The sequence below is a fragment of the Hipposideros armiger genome, unplaced genomic scaffold (genome assembly GCF_001890085.2).
Source record: "Hipposideros armiger isolate ML-2016 unplaced genomic scaffold, ASM189008v1 scaffold_231, whole genome shotgun sequence".
Lineage (NCBI taxonomy): Eukaryota > Metazoa > Chordata > Mammalia > Chiroptera > Hipposideridae > Hipposideros > Hipposideros armiger.
In genome coordinates, this window is record NW_017731581.1 from 508,770 (window position 1) to 526,124 (window position 17,355).

Consider the following 17,355-nt stretch of genomic DNA (forward strand, 5'->3'; position numbering starts at 1 on the left):
TCAATTTTGTTGTAAACCTCAATTTAAGTGCTCTTAAAAAAACAAAATCTTGGGGAAGGAAAAAAGTATGTTGGTGGTGTGGACCAATAGGAACCCTCCCCCCATCAGTAGCAGTAAATTGATACAAACACTAAAAAAAATATTGCAATGGCTAGTGAAATTAAAGCTTCAAATCTCCAACTCAGGATTCCCATTTCTAGCTATAGAAACCCAGGGAAGCCTTCTTACATATCACGTCTCATCCAGAGACATGTATGATCAACGTCGTTACAGCACTGTTTGTAATAGCAAAACATTGGGCCCTTCAATGTAAACCAGTCCACCAATAGAATGCATAAATTAGGGTACAGTAATGCCTCGGTTTGCGAGCACAATTCGTTCCGGAAACATACTCCTCGTATTGCAAGACATCGCTCGTTTACCAAGTTAAAATGTATTAGAAATGTTTGCTCGTCGCAGAACACTTGCAAACCAAGTTACTCACGGTCCAAGGTTTTACTGTATTTGTAAAATGTGATACTACTATTCAAGACTTGTAATAAACAGGAATAAGGAATTATCAAAAACACAGTTGAACAAAAAGAGCAACTTGCAAATTGCTCCGAATGATGACACACATGTAAAGATTAACAACCTGTACAAGTACTTTTTAATGAATATGTATGAATGTGTATGAATATGTATGTAGTGGAAGTATAATTCATGAATGGCAGAGATCAACAATGAATTCTTGACCATGGCTACCTCTGGGAGGCAAGTAGAATGGGAACAGGGAGTTCAGAGGTGCTTCAGCTGTTTTTGCCATATTATATTTCTTTAATAAAAAAAGGAACCAGAGCAAATATGATTGATTTAAGATTTGACCCAATTAGGTGTATGACATGAGTGGGTATCTGCATGTCAGATTGATTATATCGTTTATATGATTGAAGCACTACACATTTTAAAAATTGGAATGAATGATAAAAGCAATGGTCGAAAAGATTTTTTTGGAAACAAGATATTCAGTCTCCAAGTGTCAATCGACAGATTATTCATTACAATGGGGAAAAGACGAGCTTTACAATGGAGATATGTATCGAACACTGCCTTAACTAAGTGATCAAACTTAACATACGGGACAAACTGATATGTAACTCCTGATATGATATGCAGAGGGCATAACCTGTAGAATTGTATTCTTGTCAAAATGTTTAACCTGAATCAAATTTTAAAAAAATCAAATTGTGGCACCTTTTTCAAAACAGCTAAAAAATGTCAATGTTATAAAGCCCCCTCTCCTGAAAAAAAGGGAGAGGAAGTGTTCCAGAATACAGGAGTCTCAAGAGATAACTAAATATGTGGGATTCTTGATTAAATCTTGAGTTAAAAATCAATTGGGGGCAAGTAAGGAAATTTGAATATAAACTGAATATTAGAAAATTTCATTTTGTTTTATTGTCAGATGTCTTATGTGTGATGATATTGTGATTAGCAAGGAAATATCCTTGTTCTTATTTGCTGAAACATTACAGAAAAAGTGCCATAATGTTTACACCAACTTTCAAACAGTAAGGAAGAAAACCAGTGTATCTACATACAAAAGAGAGAAAGCAATGTTTAAAATGTCAACTGGTGAAGCTAGCTGAAAAGTGTATGAGTTCACCGTCCTTTTCTTTCAACTCTTCCGAAGAGTAAACAATTTTCAAAGTAGGGGCGGCCGGTGAGCTCAGGTGGTTAGAGCACAGGCTCATAACACCAGGGTTGCCAGTTTGATTCCCACATGGGCCGCAGAGCTGCGCCCTCCACAACTAGATTGAAACAACCCCTCGACTTGGAGCTGATGGGTCCTGGAAAAACACAGTTCCCAATAACATTTCTAAAAAAAAAAAAAAAAAATCAAAATAAATTGGGAAAACAATTCCAAATATTTAGAAAAGGCTAGATTGTGTACAAACAGCATTTGTAGCTCAAAGTTCAGACATATATTTATGTATCACCATTTTATAAAAACTATAACGAAGACAGCAAGGAAGGCACTTACCTCTTTTTTATTTTCTAACGCCACCAGTGATCAGCTCAGTGAAAACAACGCATTAAGACCCTATGCTTCACTCACAGCCTGAGCTGCCACTGAATGGATGGCTCAACTGAAAAAAAAATAAAAGACCCTATGCTTATTTAGTATTGTTGAGGAGTAGATGAACCCACCCTTTAAATGCTAAACCTTTTAAAAACAAAATATCTACCATCTGTTTTTATCCCTCTTGCTTTGCTAAAGAGAACGTGTGCCACCCAACAGCCCCTCCATGCCCCGGATAACAGAACACTGAGTCAGGCAGTGCATCTCGTCTTCTCGTCTTGTCTCATGGCCGTGTCGGCTTCACCCTCTGGATTTATTATACAAACAGCACTTCTGGTCAGCTTTTTCAACAGCTGCAATTATTCCTGCTTCTCCCTCCCACACACTTCTCCCTTACCCCAACTTCTGAACCACAGTCAGCTGTAATTTTAGAAGAAATGATGAGGAAACAAGATAATGAAGCTTAATAAATTCAAAACCTTAATTCCAAATTTAGCTAATATCTCTGTCCTTCAGAGGTTTAACAAAATGCTTGGATTCTGTGCCCCGGGCTCTTTCCTGATTATTTATAAGTTCATGCCTGTGTTTCAGAGGATAAGGATTGCCAAATGCCTGACCAGTAAAGCAACAGTATTATTAATGCATTTTGGATGCACCTATTTATTCATTCACACCACTCTAGGACTTCTATTTATTAATAGGGTGCTTTCCAGCTAAAGACTAATGATTATAAGTGGTGGGCAGTAAATTAATTTCAAAATGGAACAATGACAAAGCCTTTTTAAAAAGATGCTTAAAGGCCACAGAAATTTTATTATAAAATTAAAAATAAAAGGAACACTATAGGGCCGGCCGAGTGCCTTGTCAGTTAAGAGTTGGCTTGGGAGCATGCGCTCTGAACAGCAAGGCCGCCGGTTTGGATCCCACATGGGCCAGTGACACTGCGCCCTCTACAGCTAAGATGGTGAACAACAGCTCAACCTGGAGCTGGGCTGCCGTGAGTTGTCCGTGACAGCATAGGCTGCAGTGGGGCTGGCCGGCAGCGGGCATGAGCTTTCCGGAGCTGCTGTGAGCCACCGTGAGCGGCCATCCAATGGCCAGGGAGCAGCTGCCTCACCTGGGAAGAGCGCAATGATCATACCAACAATCGGCCAGTGAAGCGAAGTCCTCCACAACTAGACTGAAGAACAAAAGGACAGCAACTTGTCTGTTCCCCTTCTCCAATTCCCCAATAAAACCTTTAAAAAAACAATAATAAAATAAAAAGAACACTACAGAACTAAGTATTCATTTTCTGCTACTAGATGACAGTCAAGGCCCTTTCCCCTCTTGGCAGCCTCTCCTGTATGTTAGGCTGAAATCATTGGTGGCCAGAAAGGAAAAATGGGCTTTCAGATGATGTAGTTACTTGAACATAAATACAACCGGGCAGAAAATAGAGTGGTGGTTGTGTAAATTCTTTTGCCTAATAGGAGCCATCATATTAATATGAGAAATACAGGCAAATGATTAATAAGAGAAATTTCACAATCATTTCTAAGGAACAAATGAAAATTATGTTGTCATTTACATGCAGAAAAGAAAAAAAAAACAATTTTAGGAGACGGCTTGGCTTTTGGAGACATTTCTGTGATAGTACTCAGTAAAGAGCCTGTTAGTTTGTATTATCCACTCTGCCCAGGGAGTAGCCCTGAACACCACAGAAGTGCAAGGTGGGTACAAAGGGAGAAAAAATTAGAATTTCCAGATTATGACTTGAATTTGGCATTCAGAATTATATCCTTAGGGGGAAAAACCCACCATTGTGGAAAGTGTATTTGTTGGATTCTCAATAATGATCATTTTCTAGGTAAAATTTCAAAAGACTAACCATATACTGTTTGTTTTGTTTTGTTTAAAAAGTGTTTATTTTTTACTAGTGAGGATGAAACCAGGCAAGGTTTACAGAAAGGATGTCCGTATATAAAGAAATAGCAAAATACTTTTTGGTCATAACTTAGAGACAACCTATGTATAAAAAGGCGACAGTTTTCCCCAATTCATCTCTTCCGTAGAAGAGTATAATAAACAAGGGCTTTCAGTTCCGTGATATCCTCAGTAGGCCTCGGATACGTCTGACAAGAGCTTGTATGAAACTATAGCGAGATCGAACTTTCGAATATAATCCTTCAATGTCCAGAAGTTTCTTTTGTAGTGTTTCTCCAAAAGCGTTGATGGCGTCGGCCTGAAGCTAGAGGTAACACAGGTGACATTTTATTATTAAAACTGCAGTCTCAAATATTTCTTTTATTCTGTCTTCCAATTTAAAATACCTTTGAATTTTTATACTGTAGTCCTTTCTCACATACCAAATTAAATAATCAATCACATTTTCCACTCCAGAATTTATTCTTATGATACTTTTCCCACTTTCCTTTCTTGTATAAATGTGTAAAATTTTAGATTTGCTTTAAATAACAACTATTGCTGCTGCTGCTGCTATGTGGACATATGCACAAAAACATTTCCTGAAGGGCCATAAAGAAGTTATTAAGAGTGGGTGCCTTTGGCGAAAGAAACAAAGGATGCGTTAGAAAGAAGTGTTTATTTTTTACTTCATTTTGCAATTAAAAAGAAAAAAAGTGTATTTCATAATAAAAAATAATTAAAAGGAAAAAAAAGAAACAAAAACAAAAACACTTGCATGCTTTTACTTTCAAAATATGTAAATGGGGGAAGAGAGCTTGGTATACATTTTAGAATTCAGATGTATTTTAGGATGACTGTGTCGTTTCAGATGAGTCTTTTTGGTATTATACTGAAATGCTAAAATTATGAATCTAGCTGCCTTTGGGTTTGCATTAAAATCAAAGCACAGGGTGAGAAAATCATTTATTCAGCCTGCATTTCTTCTAGTTTGTAACACACCAGTCTCATGAAACAGTCATTAATTCAACATATAGTTATTAAACATCTTCTGGGAGATCTGTTTTTTAGCTAATTCTGCTCATGTAACATTAGCCTCCCTAAACCAGGCAAACATGAAGGACTGTTACAAGGTCACCAAGAGGCAAGCGTGGTCAAGGCTAAGGGAAAGCATGGTATTTATAACGTCTGGCTAAGTGCGGTCTGGAAAATGCTGAAACTGTGCTTCTCTTTCTTGGATAAGGCCCAACCTCCAGTTTTAAGAAAGGCAGCGACCAAGAAGGATTAGGGCAGAGGGGAGGCCTTATCAGATCAGGGCGAAGGACACGTAGATGCCAAGAAGCAGATCCAGCTATAATTCATCGTCCCTAATATCACAGACCTGATAACTGCTTCGTTCCTAAGACTTTGCTATTAGTTTCACGTGAGGTTTTCATTTGAATTGTTTTGGGAATGCTCTTCATCCAATTCCAACACTGCTGATCCAGAGGTTACTAAATACATCATACTATATAGTCATGCACCGCGTAACGGCATTTGGGTCAGTGACAGTACACGTGGTCCCCTAAGACTATAATGGAGCTGAAAAATTCCTGTCACCTAGTGACTTTGTAGCAGTCATTCACAGAGATGAATATTCATGGTGCATTATCTGCTTACAAACAAATCTGTGATAAAAAACAGAAATGAACCAAAAACCACCGAGGATATATTTCTAAAAAGAGTCACACCTCTTCAAGAAGAGCCTCTGGCAGTTCCTGCCGATGACCCAGAGGCAGTGTTATCACAGGAGATGACAGCTCCACACTCGTGACTGCCCCTGAAGACCTTCCGGTGGGACATGTGATACTGACAGGACCCTGACCCTGTGAGGGCCCAGGCTAGTGTGTGTGCTTGTGTCTTAGTTTTTAACGGAAAGTTTAAAAAGAAAAAAAAAAAATGTAATACAAAAAAGCTTATAGAATAAGAATATAAAAAAAGAAAATTAGTTTTGTACAGGTGTACAATGGTTTTGTGTGTTAAGCTAAGTGTTATTACAAAAGGATTGAGAAGTTAAAAAAAAGAAAAAGTTTATAAATTAAAAGTTACAATAAGCTAAGGTTAATTTATTGAAGAAATAAAAATTTTTTTAAATAGATGTAGTGTAGCCTAAGTGTACAGTATTTATCAAGTCTACAGTAGTGACAGTTACATCCTGGGCCTTCATATTCACTCCCCACTCACTCACTGACTCACCCAGAGCAACTTCCAGTCCTGTAAGCTCCATGCATAGTAAGTGCCAGATACAGGTGTACCATTTTTAAAATCTTTTATTCCATATTTTTGCCGTACCTTTTCTATGTTCAGAGATGTTAAGATACACAAGTACTTACCACTGTGTTACAATTACCTTCAGTATTCACTACAGTGACAGGCTGTACAGGCTTGTAGCCTGGGAGCAACAGGCTGTATCATACAGCCTGGGTGGGTGAGAGACTACATCATCTTGGTGTGTGTGAGGGCACGCTACGATGTTTGCACAACTACAAAATCATTTACGATGCATTTCTAAGAACACCTCCCTGTTGCTAAGCAACATATGACTGTATAATATTATAGTCTACTACACTGAAATTTTAATGGCTACTCACAATCTCTCCATTAAATTATTTTTGGAAAATTAGGTGTTGAGTGACACTGTGCCTAAAAATCCTACACGGTTAATCAAAAGAGATTAGAAATTTCCAGATCATGACGGCTACCAATTACCAAACCCTTCCTATGTTCCAGGCACTACCCGAGGAACCGCACATACGAAACCTCATTTAATTCTGACAAAACTCTTTGAGGTTGAATTATCGTTCCCATTTTTTTGATGAGGAGATGGGAAGCTCAGAAATTCAGTACGTGGTTCCAGGTCACAGGGCTGCTAGGGGGCCACACCGGAACTCGAGGTCTTTGTATACAGCCTGAAAACGATAATCTTACTAACATGCTAGGCCTTGCCTTTTTCCTTTCAAAAAGAAAAAAAAATAATAAAGTATGAGAAGAGCAGCTCACCTGGTCTATGTCATGCTGACTCACCACCGTCAGCCCACTCCTCAAATCCAGATTGGCTTCAGAAGCAAAGGAATCTAGAGATAGAAGACACAGTCAAACCAGCTCTGCAAGTCAGTCTTTACCACACTGTGGGAGAACCTGAAGAAAATGAACCACCATGCCATGAACAACACAGGTCAAGGCTGAGAATTCCATTTCAACTTCCAGTAAATGGAAGCCTCTGGGAAGCATTTCGTTGGTGGATGCCATGGTTCTCAGGCTTTTCTTCTGCTTCTTCCTCACTAAAGGATCCAACACAGCTTCACCAGTCACAGAGGCTCACTCCAGCAAGAAGGACCCTGGCCTAAGCTGCCCCACGTCCATTCTTCTGGGAACTTGGAACCAGGGGACTCTGGAACGGGATCACCCCATAACTGAAAGAAGCCGAGGAGCAGCCTCTAAGATGCACTTAATGCTCCACACGATTTCCCACGGACAGAAGGAAAATACAACATAAAGCTCTAACAACGGTGTAGCTTTTGATGACCCAATCCGCTCCGAGGAACCTAGTCAGACACTGGGTCTGGCGGAAGGTGTACGGACAGACGTGGGAGGGCCACAGTAAATATAAATGTAACTAGTTTTGCAAGGCACTGAACCCTCTAGGCATTTGTGGGTCTCTGATTGGCAGAATAAAGCTTACCTTGTAGTCTCCTGCTTTTAAATAAGGCCGGGGCGGCAAACAAGGAATCCTGTGAGTCCGTGGGTGTGCAATGCAGCAAGTAGTACTCCAGATGGCGCCAGAGAATGAACAGGCAGGTCTCGATGATGACTGCAGAGGACAGCTCCATGAAAGGAAAACAATCTCATCACCTCGGTTTTTTTTTTTTGTTCCCCCCTCCACACACACAAACCAGTGTCTGAGGAGGAGAAACGGGAGAGGCTCTACCACTTAGCGATGCACCCACGGCCTCAGTCTAACAGTGAAATCTTCAGTCAGACTCCACTGAAGGTGTCTCCCAGAAAGGTGTGCTGAGCAAGGTGGGGACCGGGGGACACTGTTAGCACAGTCAGTAGAATCTTTGTCTCCTGTCCAGACAGAAAGTGCATGGATACATGATCAAGATCACTAGCCACTCTAAACGGTCAGGAAGATAAAAATGTCAATTTGGAAATATAGTAGGCATTTACTGGAAAAAAACCAACAGTAATTATGTCCCTTTCCATGTGGTTTTGATGTCCAAATAATGTGAGAATAAGTCAACAGTTCCTACATTTGCAAATTTTCTTAAAGGTCACCATTTAAGTCCCGCTATGACTTCATGAAGGATACAAGAACAAAGGGAAAGCAGTTTAGCTCGATTGTTGATGAGCTTCACCAAACGCCGCCTTGCCAGAACGTATTTCTGGGCCGTGGAGATTTTATCCACACCAGCAGGCATCACAGACTGACACAACTAGGAAAAAGAAACAAAGGCAGTATTAAGAATGACATAAATTGTAACAAAAATTTAATGAAAACCTACTGTAAGAGGGTTGCTTGTGATAAACACTGTGAAAAACATTCAAATAAGTTTAAACGTCCTTGCAGACAAGAGTTATCATCTAGTTAGGAAGCTGGTGACTTAAAACAATGACAGTCAAAGAAGCCATTGAATTCACACATGCATATTCATCTGCTGTTTTCTGTTAAGAGTCCTGTGCCTGGAACAGGCATTTCCCATCTGCTGAAGGGCCAGCCAACCCTGAATTTCCTGTCAAATTAAAACAAAACAGAACAAAACAGTAGGTTTTTCAGGCAGAAGCTGTAACAACGCCTGTGGAGAATTTCCGTAACAGCTGTCATGTATCTTTTGAAGAAAGTGTAAAGTAGGCTTCTAGAGCATAAAAAATATGATTGTCAGCCGGAACCTCCCCCAGTCCCCTCTATCTGGCACACCAATAAGCACGGTGGTTCGATTAAAACTCAGACAGTGGTCTGGCAGACGGTGTACAGAAGCAGGAGGGCCACACGCTTTCCTGTGGTGCTGCTGCAGCTCCTCTCATGAGGACCGGTGTCACCCACAAGCCACACACGAGGGGAAGGGCTGCCGGATGTGAACCACACAATTTGCGGGACGACCTGAACCCAGTCGGTAACTCCGGCCTCGATCTGAACTTGTGAGCTGTGTGGCTCTGGGTAGATTATTCCAACGTTCCAGGCCTCAGTGTCCTCATCTGAGCAATGGGAGGAGTAGCAACAGCATCTGCCTCACGTATTCAGGTAGCGCTTGTAGCTCAGGGCCCGGCACATCCAAACAATAAATGTTCCCTGTGATTATCAGAAGAGTGGCAAGAGGGGGCAGGCTTTGCCCACTCTTAAGAGTGATATGGAATTTTTCAGGGAAGCTGCTGCGAACCAGGAATGGCAAAATGGTTCAACATCCCAGATGCCACGGGACACCTTCCGCCCTGGCCCAGCAATGCCGTATAGTTCGGCTGTGCCAATCGGGAAAGATACCAGGCTACTCAGGGAGCGAGCCTAACATCTTAACTCAGCATCTTTAGCTACAATCGATGTGGGGACATGATTCTGGGTCACGGAGAGCAGGCAGGCATGTCTGCTCCACCACCCCATTGTCTGCAAAACTCACTCAACAGATTCTGAAGGTGCCGAAGGCACAGAGACATCTTACCTAAGGACTGACTCCTACTGAACAAGCACCTGGAATGGAAACCTAAGTTTGTCAGCACAGGTTTTAGAGTATAAATTACCGACACTCTTCATTCTAAGGCCAGCTGCTGTCTACCGAATGGCAGGTGGTTTTCTTGAACAGTGCGACTTGACCATCTTTTATTCAAGAGCTCCTACCATGTTTCCCCGAAAATAAGACCAAGTCTTATATTAATTTTTGCGCCAAAAGACGCATTTTATTCATTTATTCATGTACAAAAATCTACATTTATTCAAATACAGTCATGTCTGGCTGACGATCTTAACTGGGGCTCATTTTGGGGTAGGGCTTATGAGCACCCTGAATTCATGCTAGAGCTTATTTTCCAGTGAGGTCTTATTTTGGGGGAAAGACGGTATGCTTCCGAGGCACGCTGCTCCGGGGACGGACCCTTCTTCAAGCCCCAGAGAGGAATCACGTTAATTCCTCTCCTCTCCCTGCACATGTCATCGTTATTCACCAGTCTGACACTGACAGCCTGGCCCTTGTGAGCAAGACTAATGGCTTCACAGCTCATTATAATGCTCGTACCTCTTTTATCTCATCTGGCGGAAGCTGCTCCACATTCTGTAGCTTGGTGACACTCCGGCGGTGACTGTCGTAATAGCTGAAGAAGTCACCGGCGCTCTGTTTCAGCAGGTAGACAATGATGCCCAAACCAGGCAGGCGCCAGTATGGAACTACTGGAGCTTGGGAATCTAATAGGGTTGGTGATAAAAAAAAAAAAAAAGCAATGCTCCACTTATAGGAATTTTATATGAATTCCAAATAACCTGTTTTAACACAAGGGATGCCCAGGAATTTAAGGGCATGTAAACTATTATTAAAACCAACCCAAGGCTACTTTTAAATACCACTGACAGTTCAAAGGAGTGGTTAGGAACCACTGTCATCAGGTGTGTACATAACTCTGGAGACCTTGAGAGAATAAGATTTGGCTGATGGACAGACACAGATAGAGCTTATCCTTTCCTGGAGGAAGACCTCGTTCAGAACTCTGTTAGCAATAAACCTTTACACCTGTCTCCCCACCACCTCCCATGCACATACACACCCAAGCCACATGCACAAGTTTGGAGTTTCCCGACCCCAGGCGAGTAAATCCTGCCTCACCCTACTGCTCTAGTTAATATGGATTCATTTCTGGTCTGCCTCTTTCTGGTGGCTGAATTCCCAGCTCAAAGTCCCTCTTTCAAAGGGCTAAGGAGAACACTAACTGAAATATTCAAAAAATATAATTGGATTTCACCTTTCACAAGTCTTTTACCACAGTAAGTTCATTTAGGTAACAAGACAAAATGATCTGCCCTTCACTTGACTACCTTCTGATGAAAGTGCAAAGGACAGTGAGGTGTCAGGGAGGTTGTCTGCAGAGGGAAGAGCTAGAGAACGTGACGGTGCTGTGCTATAGGCAGTCTGCGTGGTGCAGAGAGCCCTGTCCTCTTCTGAGCCAGGGATCTCTTCAGAAATACCTTAGCGATTTCAAGTTCAATGTGGAGACACTCATTTAAATGGCCCTAACTGCCATGAGTACCAAAGGAGAGGTCTCTCCTTTATACCGTCTCCCTTAACTTTACTCCAAAATCAAATCTCATCGATCTGCATGTGGAAGTGGGAGAGAGAGCACGGTCCCTACCAGTGGATGTCGCTCCAATCAGAACAGCCTAGACTCATCTGATCTGCCGGGTTTCCTGTTCCAGTTTTCAGGAAAGATGTGACATGTCTTTACGACACAGGTCGTCTATTCGAGCCTTCTCCTATTGAAACTGTGTATGCTGGCCCCCCAGGACATACCTGTGTGACATCTACCCTGGAAGGAAGATGTCCACAGAAAGGAGGGTCTAATGCTGAGAGTACGCCGAAGCATTTCAGGAGTTCTCGCACACTAAGTGCTCAGTCTAGAAAACATTAGTGTCCTCAGGCTACGAGGTGAGGGTGGTTCATCAGAAATTTGATTACAGAAATAGATTCCACAGGAAAGACCACGAAGTACAGGCAGTGGAGGTGCTACGGGAAAGGGTCCCTGGGTAACAAGAAGCAGTAAATACACTAAATAACAACAACAACAACAACAACAATAAGGGCCGGCCGAGTGGCGCGGTGGTTAAGAGCTGGCTTGGGATGCCAGAGGGCCCCGATTCGGATCCCACATATGAGGGCTAGTGACACTGCCCTCCACAGCTAAGATGCTGAACAACAGCTCAACCTGCTGCAGTGGGTTGCCATGGGCTACCATGTGTGGCCGGCAGCCAGCGTGAGCGGCCAGCAGCCACAGTGAGCGGCCGTCCAGAAGCCAGTGACTGATCTGCCTCGCCCAGGAAGAGCGCAATGATGGTGCCAACTTGGGCCAGTGAAGCAACGTCCTCCACAACTAGACTGAAGAACAAAAGGACAGCAACTTGTCTGTTCCCCTTCCCCCAATTCCCCAGCGCTGTTCCCATACCCTAATTCCCCAATAAAAATCTTTAAAAAAAATAAAAATAAAAATAACAACAATAACAATAGAGATAATGAAAAGAAGAGTAGCTAGCTACCAAATATGCCAGGCGCTGTCCCTAAAGCACTTTACATATATTAACATATTTAATCCTTACAATAATTCATTGGAGGAAAGCTTATAACTGCCATTTTACAGAGAAGGTAACTGAGGCACAAAGAGTTAAGTAATTTTTTTTCAAGGAAAAGAACAGAGAAAAAAGATGGAAAAAAATGAACAGTCTCAAGGACGTATTATATAGTATCAAACAGTCTAATATATGTTTGGAAAGAATGAGGCTGTTATATTTTCATATTTTTTCACCCAGCAGGTTTACTCTCCAATCCTAGATACTTTCTTTGGGGTCTCAAGTACTATTCAAAACTATACTCTCCCCACAAGGCTCCTCTGATTCATCCTCAGAAAATCTTGAATTTCTCCACTCTCTCGAGCTCCCCAGCCTATCCACAGTTCTCACAATAGTACCCCCTCACCATTTCTTCTTAAAGTTGTTTAAAACATTTCCCATTATTACTCATAAAGAAAAAAAAAACCCATCTTACTAGAACCAATTAGAGTTAGTCATAGTCATAGCAACTTAATTCCTCAAATACAGAAAGAAATAACTAGGCTCACCTTGACGGGGCCCATCTCTGTTCATGGTTTCTGACAGGCTAGGGGTGAAGAGACACACAGGATGCTGAAAGATGGGGGAACTCTGTAACATAAGTGACTGGCAATATTCCATGACATTGGCACAAATCTACAATGGAAGAATAGTGGTAACAAAAACGTTAGCTCCCCAAATGCCCTTATAGCATAGAAATTTAGATTTGAAGGACAACAAAGTAATAGATCGCTTTGTTCACATGACAACAAAGTTATAAATCAATTTGTAAAATTACTCACACCTGCGTTTTCATCAAGTATTTCCAAAACCATAAACATCTTGAAAGATCGGTACATGACTCTCACTCCTCTTACCTGTTGCATCGCGAGTTCGATCTCGTCTTTCTTGCTCACTCTATCTCCCTCCACGTTATCATCTTGAAATTTAGACTGACGGAGTCTGTCGGAGCCACCAAAGCGACTTAGTAGTGCTAAGCATTGGCGCTAAGAAAGACAAAGATATTTTGTTCATAACTAGTTGGCAATGTTTAAAATTTGTGACCTCTCTTTCTCGAGGGATATCAAAAAGAAAAACTCAGTGAGGAGTGGAATCACTCTTTAAAGCCTCTGATTTCTTAATTTCAACTGAATCGACTAAAGCGAGCACTATTCAAATTCACCATTTTGCAAATATATTTGCTTGGCAGGCTCAATTCATTAAAAGAATACGAATTTTTTAAGCAGTTAATCCCCACTATAATCTAAGTGTCTGCTAAAGAATTTTTTGTATAGCACCAAAAAATTCCTTGGTAGACACCCATTAAATAAACACAGGGTGATAAACAATGACAAGCAAATACACAATTTGTAACAAGCACATCCACAATAACTGTGTCTACTAAAGGTCAAATGTAAAGGCTGTTACTCCTGTGATAACTTTGGGGGGCTTCAATAAAGGGGCTGGAACACAGGTAGCCTCGCAGATAAAATGCAAATGTCTTCTGCTTGATATGTTGGTACTTTTCATCTGAAAATTTTTCCTATGGTTCTCAGAAGGAAAGGATGAGTCCTTCAAAACTGACAGTATATCCAGTGGTTACATGGGCTGGGACTCAGAGATGTGGGATCCAAGAGCACGTGACCTTGTTCCTATGTGAACTGAACAAGTTTCTTAACTTTCTCAAGCCTCTACGTTCACATTTCTAGAGTGATCATAGCAATTCCAACCTTATAAGCCCGTTGTCATGATTACCTGAGACACTGAATTGTATTTAAGGTGCTTAGTATAGTGTTCTGCACAAAGTAAGGGGACAATAAAAACACATTTTTTAAAAATTGGTATTACATGCACATACACCCCTACATATACCTATATACATACATACATATATAAAATATATAATATCTTATTTATTTAAACCGATGTTTAAATAAGTTTGGATAAGGTGAAACGTATTGAGGAGACTATAATATAAATTTATTTTGCAATTTAAAAAACTATTTTTAAAACTTTCACTGGCTGTTTGCTACTCTTACAGATAAAACAGATGCACCAAAACATTTCTAGAGGTCATCTTATGAAAAGATTCATCAAAAATATCTTTTTCTGGGGTGACCGGTTAGCTCAGGTGGTCACACCAAGGTTGTAGGTTCAATCCCCGCATGGGCTGCTGTGAGCTGCACCCTCCTTAAAAGAGTCAACTGTGCCATTGTAGCATGAAAGCAACATGTAACCAATGACCACGGCTGTTTCCCAATTAAAAAAAAATATATATATATATATATATAGATAGATATAGATATATACACATACATACATATATATATATATATATATATATATATACACACACATCTTCTCTACCAATGAAAAAAGTTAGAAGACTGAAAAAAAAAAAAACCCAAAACCCCAGAGTATTTGGGTTTTATTGGTGAGCTTGCAGCCCTTTCTGGAACACTGCTTGACAATGACTCAAAATGCACTATGTGACTACCCTGGGACGCAGTGATATCAGTTACATTATTTAATCTATAGTTTAAAATTTTGCACACAAAGAATGCTTGATAGCAGCATTTACTTTTGGAAACTTGAAAAACAGTTCACGAAAAGAAGATTGGTTAAGAAAATTATTGTATCAGAAACAATGGAATAAAAATTCTAGCATATAAATATAATTACTTTGCAGCCAATAAAAAGTAAAGATGACCAAGGCGGCTAGGAGGCTCCCAGAGAGAGTGTGATAAAGTATCTATTGGGTTGTCGGAAAAGTCATGACGCATTTTTGCAATGAAAAACATAGGAAAAAAAACGTCATGACTTTTCTGACAACCCAATAATTGATAAGCTACCTAAGATGTTTGAATATAGGAGATTACACAATTGGAGAAGAGTTTGCGAATAAATCAGAAATAAGTACATAAAAAACAAGCAAATAAAAAACCAAAACAATTATTTACTCTATGGAAAACTTAATGTTACACAGAAAAGTAACATCAGCCTTGGCTTAATCAAAAATGACTTACACAGTAATAAGTGTAACACTAAACACTAATCAAAATTATTATATGATTATGTTGAGTTTGAGGGGGTATTATGAGAAATGTACATTTGTTGTGGTTGAAGAAAAGGAGTAAAGAGATCTAAATTCTCATTTCCTCCATGGGAAGTCAATAGACGGTTCCTAAAATTGGAAAATCAGGTAGAAGCAATATAAGCATAGTATTTAGAAATACCAAAGAATCAGTTAAAACCATTGAAAGAGTTTGCCCAAATCCAGGGAGCATATTGGGAAGGATGGGTGAAGGGACTGTTGTATTTTGTTAAAAGTCTTACAGCTGCTCTTTAAAGAAATTAGGAACCAGTTACCTGGAATCTTCCAATATGTCCCTGTAGCTCCATTAGAGATCCTTCATTTACATCAACATCAAGTTCACTTAATATACCTATAAAATTTGGAATGCTTTTAAATGTAGTTTTATAATCAACAAAATAAAGACATTAAAAAGCTAGGAAGAGCAGTTCTAGTATCTTCTATCCTCTATGTGACTGAGCACAGATTCTGCCATGAAGGAGTTTTGAGAAATAGGACTTGACAAAGATGACAAGTGCACGTCCATTCCTAGGCGATTTCAATCTAGATTCAACTAGTGGTTTCAAAAGGCGCTTTTTAAAGTTTCTGAGAAAAACCTACTTTTTGTCTCTAGCCATAAAAATTTCTAAACTCAGTAGTAAATTACTTCCTCATGAAAAAGTTTAAAACAAAACACTAAGAATAAAACGCATTTTTTTCTTTTACCTCTTCTAGGTATTATTATATCATTTGATTTGTTTCTTTTTATTTAGACAAAGTACAGTTTGCACATACACGTTTCCATTCAGCTTCTCAGTCTGGATTCCTAAATCAAGCCAATCCATTTCTTATAGTACCACAGACTCCCTTTATTTCCATCAAGCCCTCCAGCAAACTCCATTCTCCCCATTGGTTTATTTCTTTCTTCCATGACCACAGTCACGCTGAGGAGAACCTGTCCTCACCACCCTAACTTTCTATACATTTTCACAATCCCCAGGACTGAGACATGCCCTGTCTGGGAGGGGTAAAGGCTGCGATCTCCTCAGAATGAGCACAGGCTCCAAGCACTTTAATAAGCTCTGCACTCTGCCCTGCCCAACACTCCTTCTCCCAGTACAAAGGGCTCAAACACCGAGATACCCCAGAGAGGAAACAAACTGGGGGTGGAGGGGTGGAATCGGGTTGGCCTCACACTTCTCCACAGCACAGGACAATGGAGGTAGTATTACCCAGTAGGTAAGTGCACAAGCTCACAAGCCGCAATGCCTGGGAAACGCTCCACTACCAGTATTATCTGTGTAACCTTGGACAAGTTAACCTCTCTGTGCCTCAGTTTCCTCATTGTAAAATGTGGATAATAATAGTTCTACCTCATAAGACGGCTATGAGCATTAACATGGTAAGTGTTTAAAACAATACTCAGTACATAAATGCTTAATAAATATGAGCTATTATCATTACTACTACAAGTTCTGAGGGAAAGAAAATTGTAATTGGCTATGCTGTCATTCTAGAATAAAGGCAAACATCAGTCATTCATAAACATTAGAGAATTCGGGGACTATAATACACTTTTTCTAGGGGGAGGGGACCTCAGTACAAATTAAAAATACCAAGAGATAAATCAAAAGAAAGAGCTCAAGAATGGTGAAACCATGGCAGGCAAAAAAAAAAAAAAAAAAGAATTGGTGTTTTTCAGCGAATCCATGAAAATATGTAAGTAAAACTAAACAACTGAAGGTATTATAGTTTTAGGACTGAATGTAAATGTTACAAAACCTGACAAAGTAAAAATAATATAAGCAAACAATCTGAAGGTGGAAGAAGTGTAAAAGAACGTATCATTCCATCTTTCACATCAGGAGTTAACTGACTCTAAAATTTACGTGTAATAAAGTCATTAAAAATTTTCAAATGACAAAAATATCTTAATGATTTCTCATACTCTCTTTTTCTCCTTAATCACAGTGAGTGATGTTTTAAGAATTAATATCTCTT

The 17,355-nt window shown here is 40.1% G+C and overlaps 1 protein-coding gene across 2 annotated transcripts in view; it reads right to left on the reverse strand.

Moving 5' to 3' along the window:
* Positions 1 to 3,955: 3,955 nt before the first annotated feature.
* Positions 3,956 to 17,355, reverse strand: part of NUP205 (nucleoporin 205) — a 60,012-nt gene continuing 46,612 nt past the window's right edge. Inside the window, exons 34-41 of one of the 2 annotated variants that reach the window (XM_019654814.1) lie at positions 15,651 to 15,727; positions 13,160 to 13,288; positions 12,812 to 12,938; positions 10,231 to 10,397; positions 8,319 to 8,442; positions 7,689 to 7,817; positions 7,007 to 7,080; positions 3,956 to 4,292 (exon numbers count right to left, since the gene is read on the reverse strand). In XM_019654814.1, the coding sequence (XP_019510359.1) occupies positions 4,140 to 4,292; positions 7,007 to 7,080; positions 7,689 to 7,817; positions 8,319 to 8,442; positions 10,231 to 10,397; positions 12,812 to 12,938; positions 13,160 to 13,288; positions 15,651 to 15,727 (980 nt within the window). In that variant the 3' untranslated portion in view covers positions 3,956 to 4,139. Of the gene's footprint in view, positions 4,293 to 7,006; positions 7,081 to 7,688; positions 7,818 to 8,318; positions 8,443 to 10,230; positions 10,398 to 12,811; positions 12,939 to 13,159; positions 13,289 to 15,650; positions 15,728 to 17,355 lie in introns of those variants that run through there. The other variant, XR_002125384.1, reaches the window with a different exon arrangement.